This window comes from Stylophora pistillata, chromosome 1 (assembly GCF_964205215.1).
Source record: "Stylophora pistillata chromosome 1, jaStyPist1.2, whole genome shotgun sequence".
Classification (NCBI taxonomy): domain Eukaryota; kingdom Metazoa; phylum Cnidaria; class Anthozoa; order Scleractinia; family Pocilloporidae; genus Stylophora; species Stylophora pistillata.
This window is the reverse complement of record NC_142519.1, coordinates 13,958,530-13,981,581: the sequence shown is the minus strand read 5'-3', so window position 1 is coordinate 13,981,581 and position 23,052 is coordinate 13,958,530. Positions and strand designations below refer to the sequence as shown.

Below are 23,052 nucleotides of genomic sequence, written 5' to 3'. Positions count from 1 at the left end.
AAGATCACGCCTGTAATTGCACGTGCATTCGAGAAATCTGTGTATAACACCCATGCACGAGACATTGTCGAACAGCATCTGAGTTCAACACAGCTTGCTTATAAGACAGGGGTGACTTGCACTGATGCGCCCTTGAGCATGCAGCATATCATCTACAGCTATTTAGACTATTTACGGGTTTATATCGAATTAATTTGATGGCCTGCTCCCAGTTGGCTTGTTAGCTCAATTGGTAGAGCGCTGCACTAGTATCGCAGAGGTCAGTGGTTCGAATCCCGTACAGGCCTGAAATTTTTTTCAGGTCTGATTTCCACTATTGCTCAAATAGTGCTTTACTGCGAAGGATCGTTCTTATATACCACTCTTTTAACGTGTTGCTCTGTTTCGGTGCGGTTCCTTTCTGAAGATTAAACGTCATAATGGTTGTATAGACATTCGTGTCTTCTTTCCTTTTCGAGTTTCTCGTCTCTGGCATTTCACTAGGTCTCTCCTGGACTTTCATCTTTGACCACCTACTGAAATCATCTGTAAGCCAGTCAGGAACATTCCACCACAAGGAACATTTGGCTAATTCTGAAGGCGTGACCTCTCTTGTACATAAATCGGCTGGATTCTCTTTGGTAGAGACATGCTGCCTCTGTGACGGCTCAGTGAACATCTGTATTTCACCAGTTCGGTTGGCTACGAACGGTCGGAAGTCCCTGCCGCGTCCTCGAATCCACCATAGAACATCTGTACTGTCAGAGTAAAACGTCACGCTTTCCATCGGTACTTCTAAGGCTGTCAGCAACGACTGTGTTAAGCGTAACCCTAAAATCGCACCCATGAGTTCCAGTCTGGGTACTGTCATCGGGTTCAGTGGTGCCACTTTGCTCTTTGCTGCTATCAGGCGACTGGTTACAGTATCGTTAATGTATCCACCTCTTTTTTCTTCTTTTCCTCAACGCATATGCATTTTAATGTCACCTGTGATTTATATCTGTACAGTCGCACGGCAACGTGAATATCTATTGGTTAATCGTGATTTCGATAAGTTCAGCGTCCCCCTTCCTGTTAATAACCATCAGGAGTCAATTCAATAAAAATGTTTGGTGGTAGTTCTTTGTTAACCACCAGTGATAAATGATGTCAGCTGCAGATAAGTAATAACAATATCATAATGTATTGAAATTTATGAAATATACCATATCGACATTTACTTGCTCTTTGTTTATTAATTTTTTACCACTGCTTTCCATCAAGTATACCTTAATTAAAAGGCACACCACTTGCTATATCCTTTCCTTCAACCTGCTCACTCAGTGTTTTTTTAACCAACTACGTAATAACAAGGGGTGATGCGTATTTGGACAAGGTCTTCACAAACTGGCCGGATTTATTTCCAAAGAGCACTCCATACTTTGTGTCTATAAAAACAGATCACACAGCGGTCATTTTTACCAGCAGGAACGAAATTAAAGCCGATCAGACAAAACGTTCGCATTAGGGATTGTAGAAGACACCGTAAGGAGGGATTGTACTTAAAACTAGCAAGTGAGAAATGGGACAGTGTCTTAAACTTCAATGATGTCGAGGAGGCAGTGAATAATTTAAAAGCAAAAATTAAACATCACATGGATGAATGTATGCCGTTACGATCGGTGTGCATGTCATCACGAGATCCGGTGTGGATAACACCCTTAGTAAAATCGTTAATGACGGTAAGGTCAAGAATAGCTCAAAGCACTAAAGATCGGTTGGCTGAGGTTAACAAAAAACTAAGCGAATTGATTAGTAAGAACAGAAGAACACTCGCAAAGGCACCTGTCGGATCCAGAGAATAGTGGAAGCACGTAGATAACTTGTCCCAACGACGCAGCATTTCTGCTAATGTTACATTGGACACTAAATCACTGGAGGAGCTAAACGGCTACCTCGCCGATTTGTGCACTGGTGACGCATATACCAAGCCTGTAACAGCTATTGTGGATAATAACTTAGAAGCCCCTCAGATATCAGAAAGACACGTGTGGAATTCTTTTTAACATCTGAAGAAAACCGCTATGGGACCAGATCTCATTCCCTTTTGGATTTGGAGGGATCACGCTGAGATCTTCACAAGTGTCATTCATAAGATCTGGAATGTTTCCTTTAAAACTGGCAAGTGGCCCTCCTCGTGGAAAAGGGCCCACGCGACCCCCCTCCCTAAGATTGACATCCCTAAGGGCAAGCAGGATTTCAGAGGAATTAAGATCACGCCTGTAATTGCACGTGCATTCGAGAAATCTGTGTATAACACCCATGCACGAGACATTGTCGAACAGCATCTGAGTTCAACACAGCTTGCTTATAAGACAGGGGTGACTTGCACTGATGCGCCCTTGAGCATGCAGCATATCATCTACAGCTATTTAGACGAGCGAGACTACAAAGCCGTCCGAGTGTTTGCAATGGATTTTAGCAAAGCATTTGACTGTGTCAATGATGAACTCTGTCATCTAAGCTTGGGCAGTTGCCATTGAATCCCCTTATTGTGAACTGGTATTTAAGTTTTCTCGAGAAACGCCAGCAGCGAGTAGTTTATAACGGTTTTAAGGGACAGTGGCGTGAGGTTAATATGGGTACGACACAAGGTAGTGTCAGTGGGCCATATCTTTTTAACGTGTTTATTAATGACTTGGAGTTCAATCTAGAAGGTCGCCCAGCCTTGTTTAAATATGCTGATGACTCTACAATTATCGTCCAACTAACATGCAGTCCAACTAAATGTAAGGAGATTATTTTCCGTAAGAAAGGTTTCAATCAGGACATCGCGCCAGTTAGGGATATACCGCAGTGTGCAGAGTTATCCATATTAGGTATTACTTTCCAACAAAATTGTAAATGTAGTAGTCACGTGCGCGCGAAGGTAATTAAGGCGAAAGAGTAATTATTCATATTAGGATCTTTACGTTAGGAAGGAATGTCCCAGGAGGAAGTAGATCACCTTTTTAATGCTATAGTTTTACCAAATGTTTCTTATGCCCTGCCGGTTTATGGTGCCTCAGACTCCGACCTTTCTATAATACAGAAGTTTTTGGACCGGTGTTTGAAAAGGAAGTTTATGTCCAAGAATGTAGATATCAGGGATTTGCCAGAAAAGGCAGAAAAGGCACTCTACAAGAAAAGATCGAATGACTCTGATAGAGCACCCAAAGAAATCACTCAATGTATTCCCGTAGAAAGGAGCCCGTGACTTAAATTTCAGTTGTTGATTTTTATAATTTACAGAACAAAAAATCAATAAGCAAAAAACAAAAAACACAACCACTCACAAACTTTCCAGGGACTTTAAGTTATTGAATATTCCCGGATGAAGGCTGCTGAGTTTGTTGTTGTAGATGTTCCTGTAATTTGATGGGAAAATGCAAACAGCGCTCTTTAATATCTGTAATGAAGTTGTGTAAAAGAGAGCTGGCATCCTATTCAGTTGGTGTCATTAACCTTGTGCAATCTGAGTTTAAGACTTAACGTCTCACTAAAATGACAAATGCAGCCTATAAACAGCACATTCAGAACTTAGAAAAAAATCCCTAGTACTGCTAGGGACTTCCCGCAGATATCGTTGACTTGTCAATAATTCCAATTTACCTTTTTTCAAAGATTAATTCTCGTTAAAACCCACTTTTTGTAATGTGACTAAGTTGTCCGATCACTGGGCGTTATTCATACCTTTTCTCAATTTTCAATTTCATCGGAGACGACCAGATTCCCGGCTTAAGAAAATGTAAATTTATTGTTCAAATTAGAGAGGTTGAGTTATCATCCTTACCAATAGGAAAGTGCAGATGGCTTCAGTAAAGTAAGTGTGATTTTAATCACGTGATACTATAAATGTTTTGGAAGGTTCTCAAAACATTTGGCCTTTTTGTATTCTCGACATAACAAATGTATTTAAACAGTACGTCTGCGAATTCAACAAAAAAATGATCGCTGCAGTTAGGAAAGGTTTTTCGGTAATTCGGTGTTTATTACCTTTACGTCAAATGAGCCCGCAATCAACCCTTATCATAACATAGTCTGCAAAGCTGTATAGATGTCGGCCGGAAGAACTTTCGAAAATTAGTTTCTGTAGAACTTCATCCACGAGAATCAACACAAGCAGAGACCTTCGAGTGAGCAATGCCTTATTCTAAACGGCACATCATGTCGATAAATTAAGGCTTTACAGTAATTTTGCACGTGTCATTAGCGTGTTGTAGTTATTGTTGGTATTGTTGTTTGTTGCCTGCGGGATTAGGGCCACAATGCCTAACCAGTGTTCAAGGACTTGTGAGGTGAGTTACATGTCCTTTTAAACGAAACTTTAAATGAGACTTCTCACGATATATAAGTTTTCAACAGAAGTACACGTGCCTTATCTCTGACCCTTAACTTCTATCGTCTTCTATACCGTAATTACCTCTCAATCCGTCAAAAGGATATTTTGGACCACTCTACCATTTTGGATTGGAGATGAGAGGAAGAAAGGCGTGTGAAATAAGCTGTCGTTAAATTCCTGTGTTGAAACACGTTGATTGTATTGGAGAAGGTCTATGTTTATTGCCTTCAGAAATTAGTGAGAGAATATTGTTGAATTTTTCAATAAATATGGCAGTGTTTTGATTTGGTGGTCTGTACACGCAACCGACAATGTTTTTTCCTTTTTTTTTCCGTAAGGAACGATAATTTCCCAGAAAAGTGACTCAATCATATCTGGATCTAAGAATTTGCATTCTTCGCATCGAGAAGTTTGTATTCAAGGCCGTTTGGTAAAATAAATTCCAACTCCGCCGCCTGTTTTCGATTTACGATGGTTGGAGACAAAATTGTATCCTGTAATGTTTACAAACTCTGCAGTGCAGTCAGTTAGTCAAGTTTCTGACAAAGCAACCAGAGACAACGGCATATTAAGATTCTCAGCAATGAATTAAATTTATCGAAATTGCTCAATAAGCTTCGAGAATTTAAGTGTATATCGAATAAGTTTGTTTTGTCGCCAAAAGTAGCTACTCGGTAGAAGACGCAGTCGCATAATTCGTAGTGTCATTAGCATACATTTGAATATGACCATCGCAATCCCCAACTATATCCGGCAAATCGTTGCAAAACAACAAAAACAAGGTGGGATCCAAAAGGGATCCCTGTGGCACGCCAAACTTCACAGGTAGGATTTCGGAGTGAAAACCATTCACGACTGTGGCTTGAGAGCGGCCAGCTAAGTAATCTTTTATCCAGCACTATAGATCACCAGTAACACCAACTGCTTGGACCTTTTTCAAGAGGACATGATGAGAGATGGAATTGAAGGTCTTAAGGAAGTCAACGAAGACGATGCCAACCACTGGATTTTTATCCAGTGCATGTCTCCAGTCCTCGAAAATTGTCCACCAACAACAACTCGGTGTCCTAGGACAATCAGCTGCCCACAGAACTAGAAGAAAGGACGGAGGGCTGGATCGCGATCACGGATATCGTCTGGCCACCCAATGAAGATGACTTCCCTCAGAAATTTACAGATGTGATCATGGAAGGAATCTTTTTCAATCAGTGCCAGTCTCTATGGAGAAACACGCAAGGTCTCGATATGGTCCACAAGCTCAAGAGACTTCACTTCCTCACAAGATGCCGTTTCACGAAAGTTAGTACGATTCAGAGTATCAGCGATATACATGAGGGGGACATTCTTGTACCTAACTACGAGATTGTAACACTGAAGGTGGAGAAGCATTCGCTGCAGTCTTGCAGGGGCATCACAGGGGCTCTTCTTAAAGATCGCTTCTAAGGGCTTGTGGTCTGTTTCTACATTAATTACATCGCGCCCAAAAATATACTCATCAAATTTCTCACAGGCTAACACAATGGCAAAGAGCTCTATCTCGATTTGAGCGTACCTAGTCCCTCGGTTTGAGTGAGGGTTCTAGATGCAAAGCCCACTGGCTGCTGTAATTCAAGTAGAGAGCCTTTTAACCCTGTATCAAAAGCATCACATTAGGGGGTAACCTCGTCATTTAAGTCGTGGTAACGTAGGACAGGTATCTACGTGATGGCAGTTTTGATGTCGTTCCACGCCTTTTCTTGTGAATCTGACCATATATAACCACTCCGCGTTTTGCGCAGTCAGCTGGCAAAGCGTGTGAGACATTTCTAACAGGCGAGGGAGAAATTTAGCCAAGTGCTGAACTTTCCCATTGAATTGAAGTAAGCTCTTGACATCAGTGGGGCGTGGCATTTCAAGTATGGCGCGAACCTTGTCAGGATGAACTTTCAGGCCCGATCAAGTTCTATAGTGACCTATCAAAGGAACTTCTTCCAAGCACAGTTGAAGTTTCTCTACTGCAATCTTTACCCCACGCTGGGAGCAGCGCAGAAGAAAGGCCTCAAGGCTTCTGTGGTGATCGCAGACTGCTCCCTCATATGTCTCTGCAAAACCAGCCACAACAGAATCAGCTGCCACAACCTCGGTACTGGTGAGACCCTCCTAAGCTCATGAATTCGCCGTTCAAAAACGTCAAGGGCAGAACTATTAACTTATACCATGCGGCAGTGTACACCATCGATAGCGACCAAAGGGTGTATGGAAAATGGTAAGCTAGGACGAATCTTTGTCCAACTTCACGTGCCAAAAACCATTTTTTGCGTCCAAGACTGAGAATATTTAAGCGCCGTGTAGACGAGTAGCAATATCCTCCATACGACACGATTGACGACTTTACAGGGCTTACGTCCTTAAGGCTGTTGCCTTCTTATAGATGTGAGAGGGTGAGCAGTTAAAAGATTCATACATTTCAGGACATTTTTGGTGTCCTAAACCTTTATAATTAGCAATCTGCGTTTAAAACTTAACGTCCTGGTAGCATGACGAATGAAGCCTATAAGCAGCACACTCGGAACTTAGAAAAGAATCCCCAGTACCGCTAACGACTCCTCGCAGATATTGTTGACTCCTCAGTAATTTCAATTCAACCATTTTAAAGGATTTATTTTAGTTAAAACCCATTTTTTATACGACTAAGTCGCCCGATCACTAGGCGTTATTCACATTTGTTCTGCACTTTCAGTTACATTGTCAACGATCTATCTCAGATTCATGGCTTCGGGATTTTGCACTTTTATTGTTGAGATTGGTTCATTCAATTCACTCGAATGTTGCTAGCTAAAGTTTTTCAGTTCTCTTCACTTCCTTCGCTCAGTTCCACCAAACAAAACGGTTGAACAAAAATGCTGTGCACAGCTTTATCGTTTGAAGACTAAGCTAAAACGCAAACACACTTGAGTGCTTCTCAGGAAATTTTATACCATATCTCGTATTCTTGAAAATTTCTTAGATTTTAATAAAACTGCTGTATTTCGAATAAATATGAAGAGCCGGCTGTGTGAATTGCTTAGCGTTGCATTTTGATTAATTTTCGGTTGTATAGCAACACGTATCTCATGGGATTATTTTCAGTTTTAACAGACGGAAGAATCATTAACTTCTGGTTGTTTTAATTAAAAAATATTAAGAGTAAAAAAAGAGGAGTGGGCTAGCACAGCATTATTTACAAGAGGTTAATTTGACCAATGTAGTTATTCCATTTGCGCTTGTTGGTTACGTGACCGGTCGTAGTCTAGTCGGCGCTTCGCGCGTCCTTCCGATTTACCATCTCATATCTAATGCCCGCTTGAGGTATCTACATAGATAGCTGTTAACTATACGCGTAACTGCACGTAAGTTATATGATATGCGAGTTGTAATAAACTGCAACTTTAAATTCAGTTTAGCCGCAAGTCCTAAAACCAAAAAACTACGCTAAGTTTGTCTGATCAAGCCACTGTTACATGCGAAATACACCATGGAGATAGGTAACAGGAATGTAAGGACACTTTACAGAAGTGGCAACATTGCACAGGCGGCGAGGGAAATGAAAAGAAGAGGTATAGATGTAATGGGCATTAGTGACACGCACTGGACGGGACAAGGAAAAATGCAACTTGCAGAGAGCGAAACTTTCATTTACTCTGGAAGAGTTGACGACAACCATAGGGAGGGAGTTTGCATACTGATGTCAAAACGTGCAACAAGATCTCTAGATCTAATGGACTGGACTCTGATCAGCGAAAGGGTTATTCAAGCCAGATTCTATTCCACATACATTAAACTTATGATCCTCCCATATATATGCACCCACTGAAGATGCAGATGAACAGACAAAAGATGAGTTCTATGGGAGGCTACAGGATGTGATAGACAGTGTCAATGAGCATGACATGTTAGAAACAACGGGGGAAATGAATGCTAGGGTTGGAAACGATAACTAGGCCTACGAAAGTGTGATGGGCAAACAAGGGCTGGGGCAAAGAAATGATAATGGAGAAAGGCTTTGCGATATGTTTGATACCAACGAACTAATTGTAACAGGAACATTGTTTCCACATAAGACCATTGACAAAGCAACGTGGGTCTCCCCAAGTGGGAATACCATAAACCAGATAGACCATGTACTAATTAGCAGGTGATTCAGGAATTCAGTGAAGGATACGAGAGTATACAGGTCGGCAGATATCGGAGGCGACCACCATCTTGTATGTACAGTAGTCAAGTTGAGATTGACTGCTGAGGTGTCGCGCCTTTCGTTTTAGTTTGGAGGCGCAATCTTCATCGTCGCTAAGCTCTGTCCTATCAGTAAGAGTGTTCAGGCGTCTCCCAATCACCAAGTGCGATGGCGTTAATGACTCTTCCGTAACTTCGGAGTAGATGTACGTACGGGGTCGTGAGTTGAGCACGTCCTCTACTTCAGTTAAGACTGTAAGAAGTTCTTTGTATGACAGCTGCGCCTTTTCAAGTACCTTGCGAAAGCTTCTCTTGACTAGCTAGATCATACACTCATAATATCCTCCCCACCGTGGCGCTTTCACTAGAATGAAGTTCCAAGTGATGTTTTGGTTGGTGGCAAAATCTTGGGCTTTCGTGTATCTGAATAGCTGGGTAAGGTCTTTGTTGGCTCCCTTGAACGTTTTGGCGTTGTCAGATGTTATGGAGGCTGGTATTCCTCGTCTTCCAGCAAATCGTTGAAGGCCTCCAATGAACGCTTCTGAGGATAAGTCTGGGAGAAGTTCCAGGTGTATCACTCTAGACGTAGCACATGTAAACAGGCAGATGTAAGTTCTGGCTGTGCCTCTGGTTTTCTTCGTAAATAACAGGCCGGCGAAATCAACTCCCACGTGCGTGAACGCAGGGATATCGGTGACCCTTGTTTCGGGTACATCAGCTCTTTTGGGGGCCTTGTAAGGGAAACCTAGTTTCTTGCAGATAACACACTGATGAGGCGTTTTCTTTACAAGTTGTCTGCCCTTGGGAACCCAGAATTCACTTCTAGGAGAGTTTCTCTTACTCCTCCCTGATTCAACTTTCTGTGACAGGGTTACACGATCAGTCTTGTCACGTGATGTCGTCTTGTTAACAGAATAGGGTAACGCGCTGCGATGTCCAGTTGAGCGTTCCCTAGTCTGCCTTTGCACCTCAGAATGTTACCATCTTGGCTGAACAAACCGAGTTGTTGCTTTAGATTCTCGATTTTCTTTTCGTGCTTCATAGGTTCCTGTATTTCGCGAATCCATAAGCTCTTTGCTTCACTAATCTCTTCTACCGTCAGGGTTGGGTTTTTGTTTTGCGGTTCTCTTCTTCGGTTTCTCGCTGCTTTAAACTTCTGATAAACTTTAGGATGAGAGCGGTCACTCTGAATAGGTTCGTCGCATTGCTGAATTGTTCGAAGTCAATTGCTTCACTCAACTTTACGGTCTTGATACGCATAGGCTCTTTGGTCAGAGTAACTGTAATTGTAGCTGCATGTACCACATTCTCTGAGTTACGTTCCCTTTCTTTAAATTCTCAGAAACATTCTTCCGTAAGCTCTTCGTCACTGACTGCTCCACTTCGTTTGGTAGAAGTTGCAATATCTCGGAGAGGTTCCATTCGCCATCTTTAATTTCACGGCCCACGAAAAGGCGGATATCATCGGGAATTTTGGTAATAAGTACGGGCTGATCCACTTCCGCTTTCTTCTTTATCTTTCCGAGACAACACACTCTCTATTTCGATAGATAGATAGTTTATTTATGTAACTTTGCGACCCAAAAGCTGAATTACGTCACATTTGCATTGTAAAAACATATGTATAAATCCCTACATAATTAAAGGGATTAAAACTATATCTACAAACTATTAAAATATAGAATCAGCAATCTTGTACCTTAAACGATGAAACTTTTACGAAATCTCAGTCTTGAAAACCGGGTTGAATATGCGTGACTCCCTGAGGTTATAACACTTGGTATTTCCTGGGGGGAGTAAAGTCTTAAGCTTACTATCTTTGTTTTCCAAATTGTTCTTAAAAAGTTTGTCCGTCAGGACTTGTCTTCTGCGTGACAGAGTTACAAGCCCTGCCTTAACTAGCGCTTCGTCATAAGGAAAACATGGAAAAATAATATGCATCTTCCTCTTCTGCACTGCCTCTAACTCACGAGAAAGATACACGGGTAGACTATTATGAAAGACTGAGCAGGCATGTTCAGTAATAGGGCAAATGCAGCTACGACAGAACTGCACTAATTCATCAGAACCTAAGCGCTTTAACTGAGAAAGACAGAACTAGCGTTTCCTAGCCTTCTTTACAACTTCGGAAATATGATGGTTCCATTTTAAGTCGCTCGAAACATTTACACCAAGGATCTTAGCATACGAAACGATATCAATTTGCTTGTCATTAATAAGAATAGGACCGAGATCGAGAGTCTCCTTTGTACTTTGTGGGACCTCCACCGGTACATCACGCCACTCTGAAAAACAATTTTGACCAAGTTCCACTCGCTTCTTTCGGCAACACAGGAAGTCAGTTGAGTTCAGGTACTCCTACAATCTTGATGTTGTACTGGAAGCTGTACTCCTCGATGGCATCAATCGGCTTCCCTACCTCATCAACTTTCGCACTCACTTGGGCAAGACGAGCCCTTAACCGCCTGAGCTCTGCTTCTGCTCTAGTTTGGAATGGCTGAAAATCTGCTTGCTCAGTTGTGGGAGATCATTGGTCTCTCTCAGCCTGTGCTGCTGCTCATGTTGACTCGTCGCCATCTTTGTTAGCTAACTGTGATTTGAGATTCCTGATCTCTTCAGCGAGATCTTCAATTTGAGCTTTAGGCTCCGGATTATTCTTCTTTAACGATGAATTAGAGTCAGTCGGCATGTTGATAATTGAAAATTTGACAATTATTCAAGAAAATAGTATACAATACACGAAGAAAATGTTGAAAAAGTTGAAGCTAGGACGGAGCTGCAAACCATGCGTCCATCTTGGTCGCTCACGCTGACCATATTGTCAAACGTGTTTTTTGTTTTGCTAGATCTTAATTGAACATTTATGAAATTTTTAGGCAGAAAATCATTCTGCAAAGAGCCATAACTCGAAGGAACGTACTTTTTCCATTAGATCTGAGCTAGCCTTTCCTACTGTAACAGTGTTTTACAAAAGTGCACTAGGTATTAAGTCGTAATCAACTTGAGAGTTAGAAGAATCTTGAATTTTCTTCTCACACTTTTATTATAACATAACCAACGTAAAGCGCGCGCTCTGATTGGTCAATTTAGCGTCCCCCATTTTCCCATGGGTGTACGCTGCTGACGTGAGCAAATGCAAAGACTATTTTTCCGCGCGCGCTTCTTTTTTCTGGTCGCGTAAGATTTGTTAAATAAAAGGGAACTCTTTAGCTACAATGTATCAATGTTATGTTATAAAACAAATGGTAAACACCACAGCGTACATTATTGAGTTATGGATGCACTTGAGAGGTTTGCTAAGCACTCAAGAAGCTAGAGTCGCTCTCGGCTATCGCCTCGAGCGACTCTTACGCTTCTTTCGTGCTTAGCAACCTCCCGCGTGTATCCCTAACTCAATAGTGGACGCTGTGGTGTTTACCATTTGTTAACTAGAACGTTTTCCAAAGTTAATGTACCTCAAACAAAGAACAACACAAAAGAGCATATAATTGTAAACAAATTCACGTGGTGAAAATCGCCGAAGCTGCTTTAAACGAATCTACCCAAGATGCATCCTTCATCATCTTTAATAGTAACATCCTCGTGGCGTTTTTCAGGAACTATTTAGAAACTTTTTACAATTTATAAAAACATAAATAACGATAAAACTCATGGTCAGAATTTATGATAGTATTCCACCAAGTTCTAGAGCTTATAAAGGAAATGTCTGCCTCAATAGTGTGTCTTGCAGAGTGCGCTTGAAAGATGCCAATGAGGCATTTTGCCTAAGTTCTTTATGCAAGTTATTCCAGATGTTGGCCCCTCTATCGGAAAAAGTGCGCTGGCCAGTAGCCATTCTGTATAGCGGAATCTGCAAAGAGTTCCGCGTACGAGTGTTAAGAGTATGTATATTTGATCGCTTGGTAAACTTACTCGTTAAGTATGGAGGCGCAAGACCGTTCTGACATTTAAAGGTCCGAACTGAGTCTCTATAAAATAATTGTTCTTTAACAGGAAGTCAATTTAGCTCACGAAGCAAAGGTGTTACATGGTCGAACTTCCTAGAGTTTGTTACGATCTTGCTGGCAAAATTTTGAATAGATTGTAATCTGTTTATATTCTGGAGTGTGGTATTTGACCATACATATGAGCAATAAAGTATCGTACTAAAAACTAGTGACGTTATTAACAACTCTAATGTTGTTTTGTCGAAGCTCCTTTTGACTCTGTTAATTTGACAAAGCTTTGCGAAACAAGATGACACTACACGTGAAATGTGGTGATCGTAGGTAAGATGGGGGTCAAGGAAGATTCCCAAGTCCTTAGCAGAGTCTACTGGCTTCAGTGTTTTACCCAAGAATACCACACTAGGATCTTCCGGTAACCTGCTTAAAATCTGTCTATTGCCGAGGAAAAGGACTTTGGTTTTATCGGGGTTGATAAGTAGATAGTTCTCACAACACCATTGGGCTACACTGTAAAGGTCTTGTTCGAGCTTTTCAATGGCAGCATCAAGCTCAACGAGCGGAAATGACACGAAAATTTTTGAGTCATCCACATACGATTCCAAATTGTAGAAAGTCGGTGCCGTGGGTAAATCATTGAGATAAATGCAGAACAACAATGGTGATAGGATTGCGCCTTGAGGGACCCCGTGAGATATAGGTAGAGTGTCGGAGTAGGTGGAGCCAATTCTCACGTATTGCCTGCGAACAGTTAAATAGCTCTTCAGCCATTTGACAGTAGAGTGCGGTGAGGCTCCTATGGTGAAAAGTTTGTGGAACAGTCTTGCATGGTCTATACTGTCAAAGGCTTTGGATAGATCTAATAGTACTAATGCTGTTATCAGCTTTTTATCCATTGCTTCGAGTATGTTATCCGTAAGCAGGATGTTTAAGGTCTCTGTAGAATGAACATTTTTATTGCCGCTTTGGTGTGTGGTGAGGCGATTGTTCTTTGTGAGATAGGCGCTGAACTGATCCAAGACAATCCTTTCAAGGACACGTACAATCTCGTTTATCTTTCTAAGGAAAAACGCCTTTCAAACCGACGGAATTGGCCTGAGGTAAATGGTCGTACATATATTGCATTGTGAGCTGTCGTTCAGACAACTAACCCAGAGAATTTCAGTAAGGCAAAGCACCTCTCTATGAAAAAGGCCTCTTAAGTTTTGTAAGACTCGTGACCATGATTTCGGAAAGAAGGAAAACTCTGCAGGCCCAAATATCGAGGCTACAAGATGGTTTTGTTGCCGGAGAACGGTATATTTCGGTCAACTTCAATCAAAAGGCGAGGTAGAGAGATACACGGTTCTTTTGATGGTTTTCCATGAGATCGAATCTCTACATAAATTGATCAGCACACTCACTTAGAATCCTCAGCTGTTTACGCGGAATGCGGGCTTAAATTGGATTGGGCGACTCAGGATCGATCGAAACGCCCGTAATCTTCTGATTTGTCTGTTGTTGTTTTTTTGGTTTTTTCATCTTCAAAAATTTCGAGAGACACGAGAGGATGAAATAAAGAAGATGCTGAGTCCTGGAAGCGAAGTTCGTTTTGTGTCTTTTTTTCTTGACACATTTTGACTGGCGTCATATGTGATCTATCCGGCTGTACAGTCGCACGACAATGTGGAAATCTACTTGTTAATTATAATTTCCATACGTTCAGTGACCCTGTTCCTTTTTATAGCCAATCTCTTTGATTTTTCATCGAGAGAACCAGAGAGTGCTCTTTGTAATCTCAGCATCAAATATGTTTGGTGGTAGTTCTTTTTTAACCACCTGTGATAAATAATTTCAGTTGCAGATCAGTAATAACAAAGTCATAGAATATTGAAGTTTATTGAAATTTATCAAATCGACCATATCGACATTTACTCGAGATTTGTTTATTAACTTTTTCCGCTGCTTTCCATCAAGTATATTTGCCTTGACGGCAACATTTCACCTTAGTTGAAAGGCACACCACTTGTTATATCCTTTCCTTCAACCTGCTCACTCAGTATTTTCTAATCCACTACGTAATTACATCAGTAAATGTCTATGGTGAAACAACTCTGATGGAGCACCTACAGAGAATCAGTCAATGTATTTTCGTATGAAAGAGGCCGTGACTTAAATTTTAGCTGTTGATTTCTATAATTTATAATTTAGAAAGTCCGGTCATCTCTAATTTAAGCATTCAGTGCTTCAGTTATTTATCACACAGTCACCTGTGCCGCTATCTCGCATAGAGCACAGGTGTGGTGCCAACTTCCAAGGTTAAGAAAGGAAATGAGAGTGTAACAGCGTAGCCTTCTGGTATTAGTAATTTCTGAAACAGTTATTTTCGTTAAAGGCCATTCAGTTCGTTATGCGACCAGATTGTCCAAACCCGTCCAAGCGTCATTCCTGTCTTTTCGAAATTTTCTATTACATCATTGACCGTATCTTAAGCAGATTCTTTGCCTCAGATTGAACAAAATTAGCGTTGAAATAAAAGAATAGGAATTTTCAACCAAACCGAAAGAGCTCATTGCTCCAGCTAAGATAATGTAACAATAGTTACATGATATTCGGGGATTAAAAATCTTATGCAAGGTTTTCAACACATAACAGCCTGTTTGCATTCTCCGTCATAGCATTTAAAAGGTATTTAGGCAGTACGTCTGAGAATTAAAACTCAGGATTGATGATTGAAGTTCTGGAAAGTTACTGGTGACTCAGAATTTCTTTCCTTCTCATCACATAAGCCCGTAATGGATCCTCTTCAAAACATGCCTGAGCTGCACGATGGTTGATTTGGCAATGTACTGCTATGACAATCACGGGTTCCACGTTGAGATAGCAATTGTGCGAGTCTAATCACTACCTTACCTTTTGTTATCAATAAACTCGCATATAACTGGAAAGCGGGTTCAATCTCGTTCATCAATCAATCAATCAATCAATCAATCAGATGATATATACTTTCAGTCTAGTTAAGTTGGTCAGGTGGTTAAATATTCCCTTTGGCAACACTTGGAGTTGGTTTTCCGCGACAGCTCTAAATTTGAGTTTAAAGCAAACATTGAGATATTCGGGCTGGACCAATTCATATTCTCTTCCTCCCTGACTAGACCACTTTATTCTTACTTGTGATCGACTCTAAAACCCATACGTCTATCCATTCATTACCCGCGGCCGGGTGCAGAGGTACGATCAATTTCCTTGCTAGTACTCAATATTCCAATACTCCTTTCTAGGATTTTTCTGCTTTTTATTAACAGGCTTGAATGCAAAATTATCATATGTCAGTTTTTAAGCGAAATATGGAGACCTATTGGCTTTAAAGTCTGATCTGATCTGCCAACTCGATCATTATGGGGTTCAAATGTGTTTATCACGCTAACCCTCCCTCCCCCCTTAGAAAAAGGAAGGAGATACGTTTTCTCCGTTTTCTTGCAGTAGTCCGGATCTTTTATGATGCCAGTAAACTGACAGAATGTATGGTCTAAAGCTAAATCAAATTCTCAACCACCTACTTTGTGAAAAGATTAAAATCTTTAGTAAATTTTTTCCCATTTCTCAAAACAAGACATGGCGAGACCTTTGCGTTGCCCCAGTCATTGGTTTTTTTTCTTAAATGCTGATAAGTCATTGTCACTGGTTACTTTTCCAGTGAATTTAGAAAAGGACATGCTACAAAAGAAGGTTAAAAACGCTATCATTTGAAATTGATCCCAGAAATCCTTCCTTAAGAAAAATTAATTTCAGTCCTTTTTCCCACGGTTGGACAAGTGAAAAATGACTGAAGAACAAGTAACAATAGATATGCGTTATTGACAGACTGTGAGGTCAAGATGGATGGATATTGGCCGACTTATTTATTTATTTATTAATTTTTTTTTGCGTTTTTATGGATCGAGACGAAGTAGAGGCCCATAAAAATGCAATATCCAGCCACGTTGACCGTACAAGCTTGATGAATAAAAGATTTGTTACATAAGTTCAGCCAAATCCCAGCTAAATAATAATCAAAAATACTTTTTGATATAACAAACTTGAGTGAATATTTTACATGAATTAAATTCTGCAATCAAGGGAGGATTTAGATTTGGTCTTGCTCCTGATTTAACCTATCTTGTTTACAACTACATTATCAAAGACGTCAGAGAGTGCTACTCACAACTTTTCCAGCCGAGTCAGGTCATCAAAAATGTTCGGTGGTAGCTCGTTTAACTGATTGCCATGTAACCACCTGTGATAAATGATGTCGAGGACAGGTTAGTAATAACAGTGACAATGCTGCTCAACCAGTAGTTCCCAATCAACTAAGTGATCATATAAGTACAGACCTACAATGAAAGAGGACTCCAAAGTAACCCGCACAAAGAAGATTGCAAATCAGTCACCTTATTTTCTATTAGGGAGCAGTGTCAAAAAACCCGGCTTTCTTTATGCAGTCAGTTCAATCAGAGCTCAAAACTCAACGACGGAGTAGCATTTTAAATGTTATAATCTTCGTAGCCAGTATTTTCTATTGATGACTTACTCGCCATATAAATATAGAATGATGCAAACATTTGTTTCTTCTATGATATGAGCAACTGTGAATGAATTTGATGAATTTGATCCCATGGTCGGTTTATAGCGAAAACGAAGACCTCCGAAAGCTAAGAGCTATGACCTAAGACCCAAAAGCGATGACCCAAAAACGAAGATAATTCTATGGTGATTATTATAACATTGTTACTTCTATAAAAAAAAAAAAATAAAAAATGAAAAAAATTGCTTTTTTTCCAAAAACTCGTACCATTAATAATAGCCTAGTTGGTAAGACCACAAGCTATTACTTATATAACAGGGGTTTTACATAAATTCTTGCAACAGTATTGAAATTGAATCGAATCGAAGTATGGTACATATCAGAGCAAATCATTTTAATCATGTTTAGAGGAGTTTGCTAATCCGATAGGGTGCGTTATTTTAATCATTAGTCATAACCACATTGTATAACTGCAATTTTTAAAAACTGGATCATTGGATAATGCAGTTCAAGACTTTTTATTGACTTAGCCATTATGGTATATGAGCCAATATGCCATAATCTACAAATATGGTAAGCGAACGCGTCAGATTTTAAATCAAAAGGGAGCTAAAAAATCCGGTTTCTCCTTACAAAATAATAATTTCTTGGGGGCGTTTTTAATAAAAAACAATTATTCCACTCGCGCTTGTTGGAGATGAGATGATTATAGCCAACTCGGCGCTACGCGCCTCGTTGGCTATCTATCATCTCATCTCCAACGCGCGCTCGTGGAATAATTGTTAACTATATGATACAGGATTCAATCAAAGGACATCGGTGTCTGATGCTATATATGTGCAAATGTATTATTAGCCCGGGTTAGTGCTTGATTAAAATTTTCACATTGGAAAGTTAAGTAGCCTTGCAATTATAGCATATTATGAGCAAGACACTAGGTACGTTAACTCTAAGATTAAATTATCTCCAAAGTCGAAGGAACTACTTATTATTAATGCAATTCGATGTTTCTCCACCTTGTAACGACTACAATTGAAGAAACTGTTTCTATGAACCAGGCAGCTGCTACAACATGGCAACAAAGCCTTGGGCATGGGCGAAGATCAAATGGCCGTGGGTTGCCCGGTAGGGGGATGTCAAAGCTGCAAGTTGATCGGTGCATAATCACAGTATGACATACTTTTGCAGGGTTACATCAAAATCCCGAAAAGCCCCTTCTCATAAGCACTTAATTATCAAGTTTTTTTATCGTCTGTAGATAAAAAACGAGTACCGCAGAACGTTTTTTAGGAAAGGTGAGCAACGTTGCAGTCGCAGTGAATGATCCAAACTTTTAATTTTTCTCTGTGTTTTAAGCTCGACTTTCTACATCTACATTTATGTTCAGTCGGTAAAATCGTATAGATATCGTACCAACTATTTACAGCTAAAAATAATGTCTACAACTACATACACTGTCTATATGAAAGTAAAGTGAAGAAATAGAAGATCTAATTATTGTTATTATATCAATAATTTAAAAGCTCAGATTTAAAATGTTGAAGGGTGTTCCAGCTTCTTATAGTTCTTGGGAAAAAAGAATAAAAATAAATGTTTCTGGTAGCTTTCTCTTGAATGTATCTAAAATTGTGGCTCACACATGTCCTAAATTTGGTGAGAAGACGCAGGCAAACATTAGTGTCAATATCAATTTTCCCTCCACTCAACTTATATCGAAGAATTAGCCGAGAAATTGTTGTTTTCAAATCCAAGGTGGTCTACCCTAGCTCTTGAAGCACTTCAGTAACACTGGCTGTAGGGTGATGGTTTTTGCTACAAAATCGTGCAGCTTTCCTCGAACCCTCTCAAGAGAAGATATGTCCTTTTGGAGATGATGGTTCCGAGCCTCACAAGCGTATTCCAGCTTTGGGCACCCTGTGGTCGTGTAGGCAATTTCTTTAACTTCCTTAGGACTGTTCTAGAGGTTCCTTTTCATCATTCCCAAGACCTTACTTGCTTTACCAGGAATAGATGAGGCAGCTTGGACCATTTCAAATCAGGCGTTATTCGAAGCGGGTACCCCAGATGTTACTTGGATAGGGCGGGAGCTCTTGCCATCACACACCACTGTCTGGGAGCGGTTTGTCTCAAACCTACTAAACAGGGGTCCACGAATGCCATAGTACTGTAGCTTGGTGAGGCGTTTGGGGGGAGCCTTATCAAAGGCTTTACTAAAGTCCCAAACTGTAGCATGGACAGAACTGTTTTTCGGAAGTCTCGGCCAAATCATGGATTGTCAGAATCAGTTGTCTGACTGTAGATCGCTTTGCTCTGAAGCCGTGCTGCATGTCCGTGAAAATTGCGTGTTGTTCTGGGTGTGGTCATCAATAGGATGTGGATGATATGTTCAAGGACGCTTGATGAGATGCAGGTTAGTGAGATGGGTCTATAATTCGCGGGATCTGACTTTCCCCCATTCTTGTGCACAACACAAACATCAGCATGTTTCCATTTAGATGGTACACACCTGGTAGCGATGGAGGCTTCGTAAATATCTGCTAAAATGGGAACGATCTCCGCTGCATATGCCTTGAAGAATCACGGAGGTATCTCACCAGGGTCACTAGGTTTGTTTGGCTTCAAAGGTCATAGCTGCTTAATAACATGTTGGCTCGTAACAATGATAGCACTAATGCTTGGTTTCGGATTTGTACCGACGGCGGGAATATTAGTGGGATCTTCATTCGAAAACACACTGGAGAACTGATCGCTCAAAAGTTCCGATTTCAGATTTCAATCGCATATAATTCTTCCATCGACTTCGAAGTCAGTTAAACCGGAATCTTCATTCTTGAATTGCTTTATTAATGTATGACCAAAAGCGTTTTGGGTTTTCCTCAATCGCATCTCCGAGAAAATCTAGATCTAGATATGAGATGTGCTTTCCTTGCAGACTTCAAATTCTTTTGTACGCGTTTTCTGGCAGCACAGAATTCATTCCAGTGTGCGGGATTTCCTGATCTCTTTGCTTTGTTATAAAGCTGTTGTTTAGCTCTTGTCTGCCTTCTAAATGATCGGTTAAGCCAAAGCAGATTATGCCTCGAGCTGGTCATATTTTTTAGGTATGCAAGTGCCCATTATATGGCGAATATTTCTTTCAAACTGATACGTCGCTCGAATTAAGTTCCTGAGTTGCAGTTAAAACTTGTTGCTCGTGTTTTATACTATCAAAGGGGGTAAGTTTCTAAAGAAACTGTGGTGCTTCGTCGGTGGGGGTAACAAGGTAATTTGGTAAAATCAACTAAGTTGAAATTGTAAATTGGCCACCGTAACAAGTTAAAAAGCTGACGTTTCGAGCGTTAGCCCTTCGTCAGAGCAAAACGTCAGCTTTTAACTCTTTACAGTGGCCAATTTATAATTTCAACTTAATTGACATTACCAAATTACCTTTTATACGATCAGTCAACCTTTTTCAGTATGGATGTAAACTTTGCGTGTCACATTTCGTTTCGTAGACATAATATTTTTATAGTAGATGGCACAATATCATGATCAGTTATGCCATCAATGGCTTTGACTCCGCTGATGATGTCGTTATTGTTCGATAACATAATGTCCAGGGTGTTGTGCGTGTTACCTTGACGCCTAGTCGATTCTTTAACGAACTAATTTAGGTCGTGGTCGTCATACATCTCAAGGAGGTTTTAGGACGCTGGGAATAGGTTCTCTGGGTTGGGCGAGATAGTCAAATCAACGTACAGGGCATTAAAATCACTAGCGAGGATCACATTGTTTTTATGTGAAGTAGCTCTCATTTTCAGTTGTGATGTATTCAGCTTATCAAGGCTTTCTATATCGCAATTATTTGATCGGTAGTAAGATCCAAAATAAATGGATTTCGCATGTTTATTTCGTGCCAGCTGGCACTGGGACCAAATAATCTCACAGTCAGAGCGATTAGTCACTATGGGATGATTCTTTACGGCCTGGAAAACTCCACCATCTCGCTCATTGCTGTCCCTGCGTTTTCTGTGGGTCTTATGATTCTCAGGAAAGGTTTCACTGCTGTTAATATCAGATTTCGACCAGGATTCATCGCCGAGAATAATATCAGGTTGCTGATCGTTTATCTCAACAGCGATGTCCGCTATTTTGTTATCTACCCTTTGGCAGTTGACAACGAGGCATTTTAAATTCCCTCGCCTAGTTGGTTTCTCTTTGCTCCTATAAAGTTGGTTTGGCGGGGGGGGGGGGAATTCTGGTAGAGCCGATTTTTTTAGCGTTTCAAAGCAATTCGGTGAGTTAAATGAGCCCACTGAGCTGTGGAAGAATGAGTTTGACATGTTCGGAAGATTGCACTATGGGCAAATCCATGCACGTGGGCGGTTTGCCAGGATGCTGAAAAAAGTAGGCGATATTTCACCACACTTCGATCGTATTTACATGGATCCACGTATTACATTGTTCGCACTGGATTCCGGCTTGATTCTTCTTAACCGGTTTAGAACAGATACCACTGTATGGAAGCGAAACGGGAAATCCAAACAAACACTTTAATTCCAACACGGTAAACTGTCAGACTCACGGTAAACGACAATGACCATTAAACAAAACTGCTACTCGATAAACTAAAAACCTTCCAACTCCCTCTAAAAAATCGCACACGTCAAAGTTAAAAGGTCCGCGTGATTTGCTTATGATAATATTAGCCTACGTAGTCCCAAAGCACGCGCACGCGAGTCGCACGCGCACAAGTTCACTAACGTCCTCTTAACATTCCCCCTCCCCACACTGGGAGGTAGTCCTAGTGTGTTTCCAACTAAACAATTAACAGTTAATTCCAAGCGGAACCAGTTTGTTAATCGGTCTCATGACAGTCTTGACACCACACGCAACTTTAGCTACACGGGTGTGGCCATCTCGTCCAGGATACACTTCAACAATCCGTTCTAATGGCCAACGTCCTCTTGGGGTGTCGGGCTGAACTACAAGAAACACCTCCTCAAATTTTAGGTCTCGGCACTCTGAAGTCCACTCTGGTCGACTGTTAAGGGCTGGAATAACTTCCTTCAGCTATCTCCTCCACACTCGTGAAATACTGTCTTGAACCTTTCGCCGTCGTTGACGCGGATGCAAAGTAGTGGTTTCAACGGCCTCAGGAGCGAACTGTCCTCCCATTTGGCCGTGCAAGAAATGGTTAGGTGTCAATGGGACATCGTCTCGTGGATCTGAACTCTGATAAGTCAACGGACGGGAATTACGAAGGGACTCCACCCCTGCGAACACTGTGATTAACTCCTCGTCGTTCACGTCCCGTTCTCCAACAACGGTGTACGTGGATTTGTTAGTAGTTTTTACCATTATTTCATGGGCTCCTCCAAAATGTGGGGCAGCCGGTGGATTGAATCTCCATGTCACTCCAAGTTCGACTGTCTTGTTCTGAAGATGTTTTCGGTCTAACTGGCGGACTAGTTTCTTTAACTCACCCTCTGCGCCCACGAAATTTGTGCCTCTGTCGCTTGTCACGTCTTTATGAACTCCACGACGACTGGTAAAACGGGCGAAGGTATTTAAGAACGTGTCGGTATCTAGTCCCCAGGCCATCTCTAAATGCACTGCTCGTGTTTCCAAGCAAGTAAAAAGGCACAAATACCTTTTCTGTCGTGGTTTTCCGCGTCCTTGAACAGTATAGAAAGGACCTGCAAAACCTACGGCTGTTTGGGCGAAGGGTGTGAAGCTGAAACGGAGCCTTATTTGCAGGAGTGGGGCCATAATTTGACAAGCTGGCCTGTTTCGTCATCTCATACACTCGTTACATTCATGATCCCACTCGCGAATCTCCTCGCGTGCGGCGATAATCCAAAATCTCTCACTCAACTGGCAAAGAGTGAAGTTTACTCCAGCAGCATGATTTCCTCTCTCATGATAGTGCTTCACAATAAGTCTCGTCACCCAGTGTCAACGAGGTAGAATGGTCGGAAATCTAGTATCATATGGAAGAAAACCTGCGAACTTTAATCGGCCATCACTGCGGATAACTTCATCGTCGTCGATGC

General features: G+C 41.1%; 2 protein-coding genes and 1 pseudogene across 2 annotated transcripts in view; 1 reads left to right on the top strand and 2 right to left on the bottom strand.

Annotated features, from left to right (window-relative positions):
* Nucleotides 1-3,439, bottom strand: part of LOC148741326 (uncharacterized) — a 60,259-nt gene extending 56,820 nt beyond the window's left edge. Inside the window, exon 1 of the mRNA XM_088732714.1 lies at nt 3,294-3,439. Within this exon, the coding sequence (XP_088588840.1) occupies nt 3,294-3,439 (146 nt within the window). The remainder of the gene's footprint in view (nt 1-3,293) is intronic.
* LOC148741321 (uncharacterized) overlaps nt 1-23,052 on the bottom strand; it is a 220,957-nt gene that overhangs the window by 114,902 nt on the left and 83,003 nt on the right. The gene's annotated exons all lie outside the window — the stretch shown is intronic.
* LOC148741327 (uncharacterized) lies at nt 2,468-3,156 on the top strand (annotated as a pseudogene).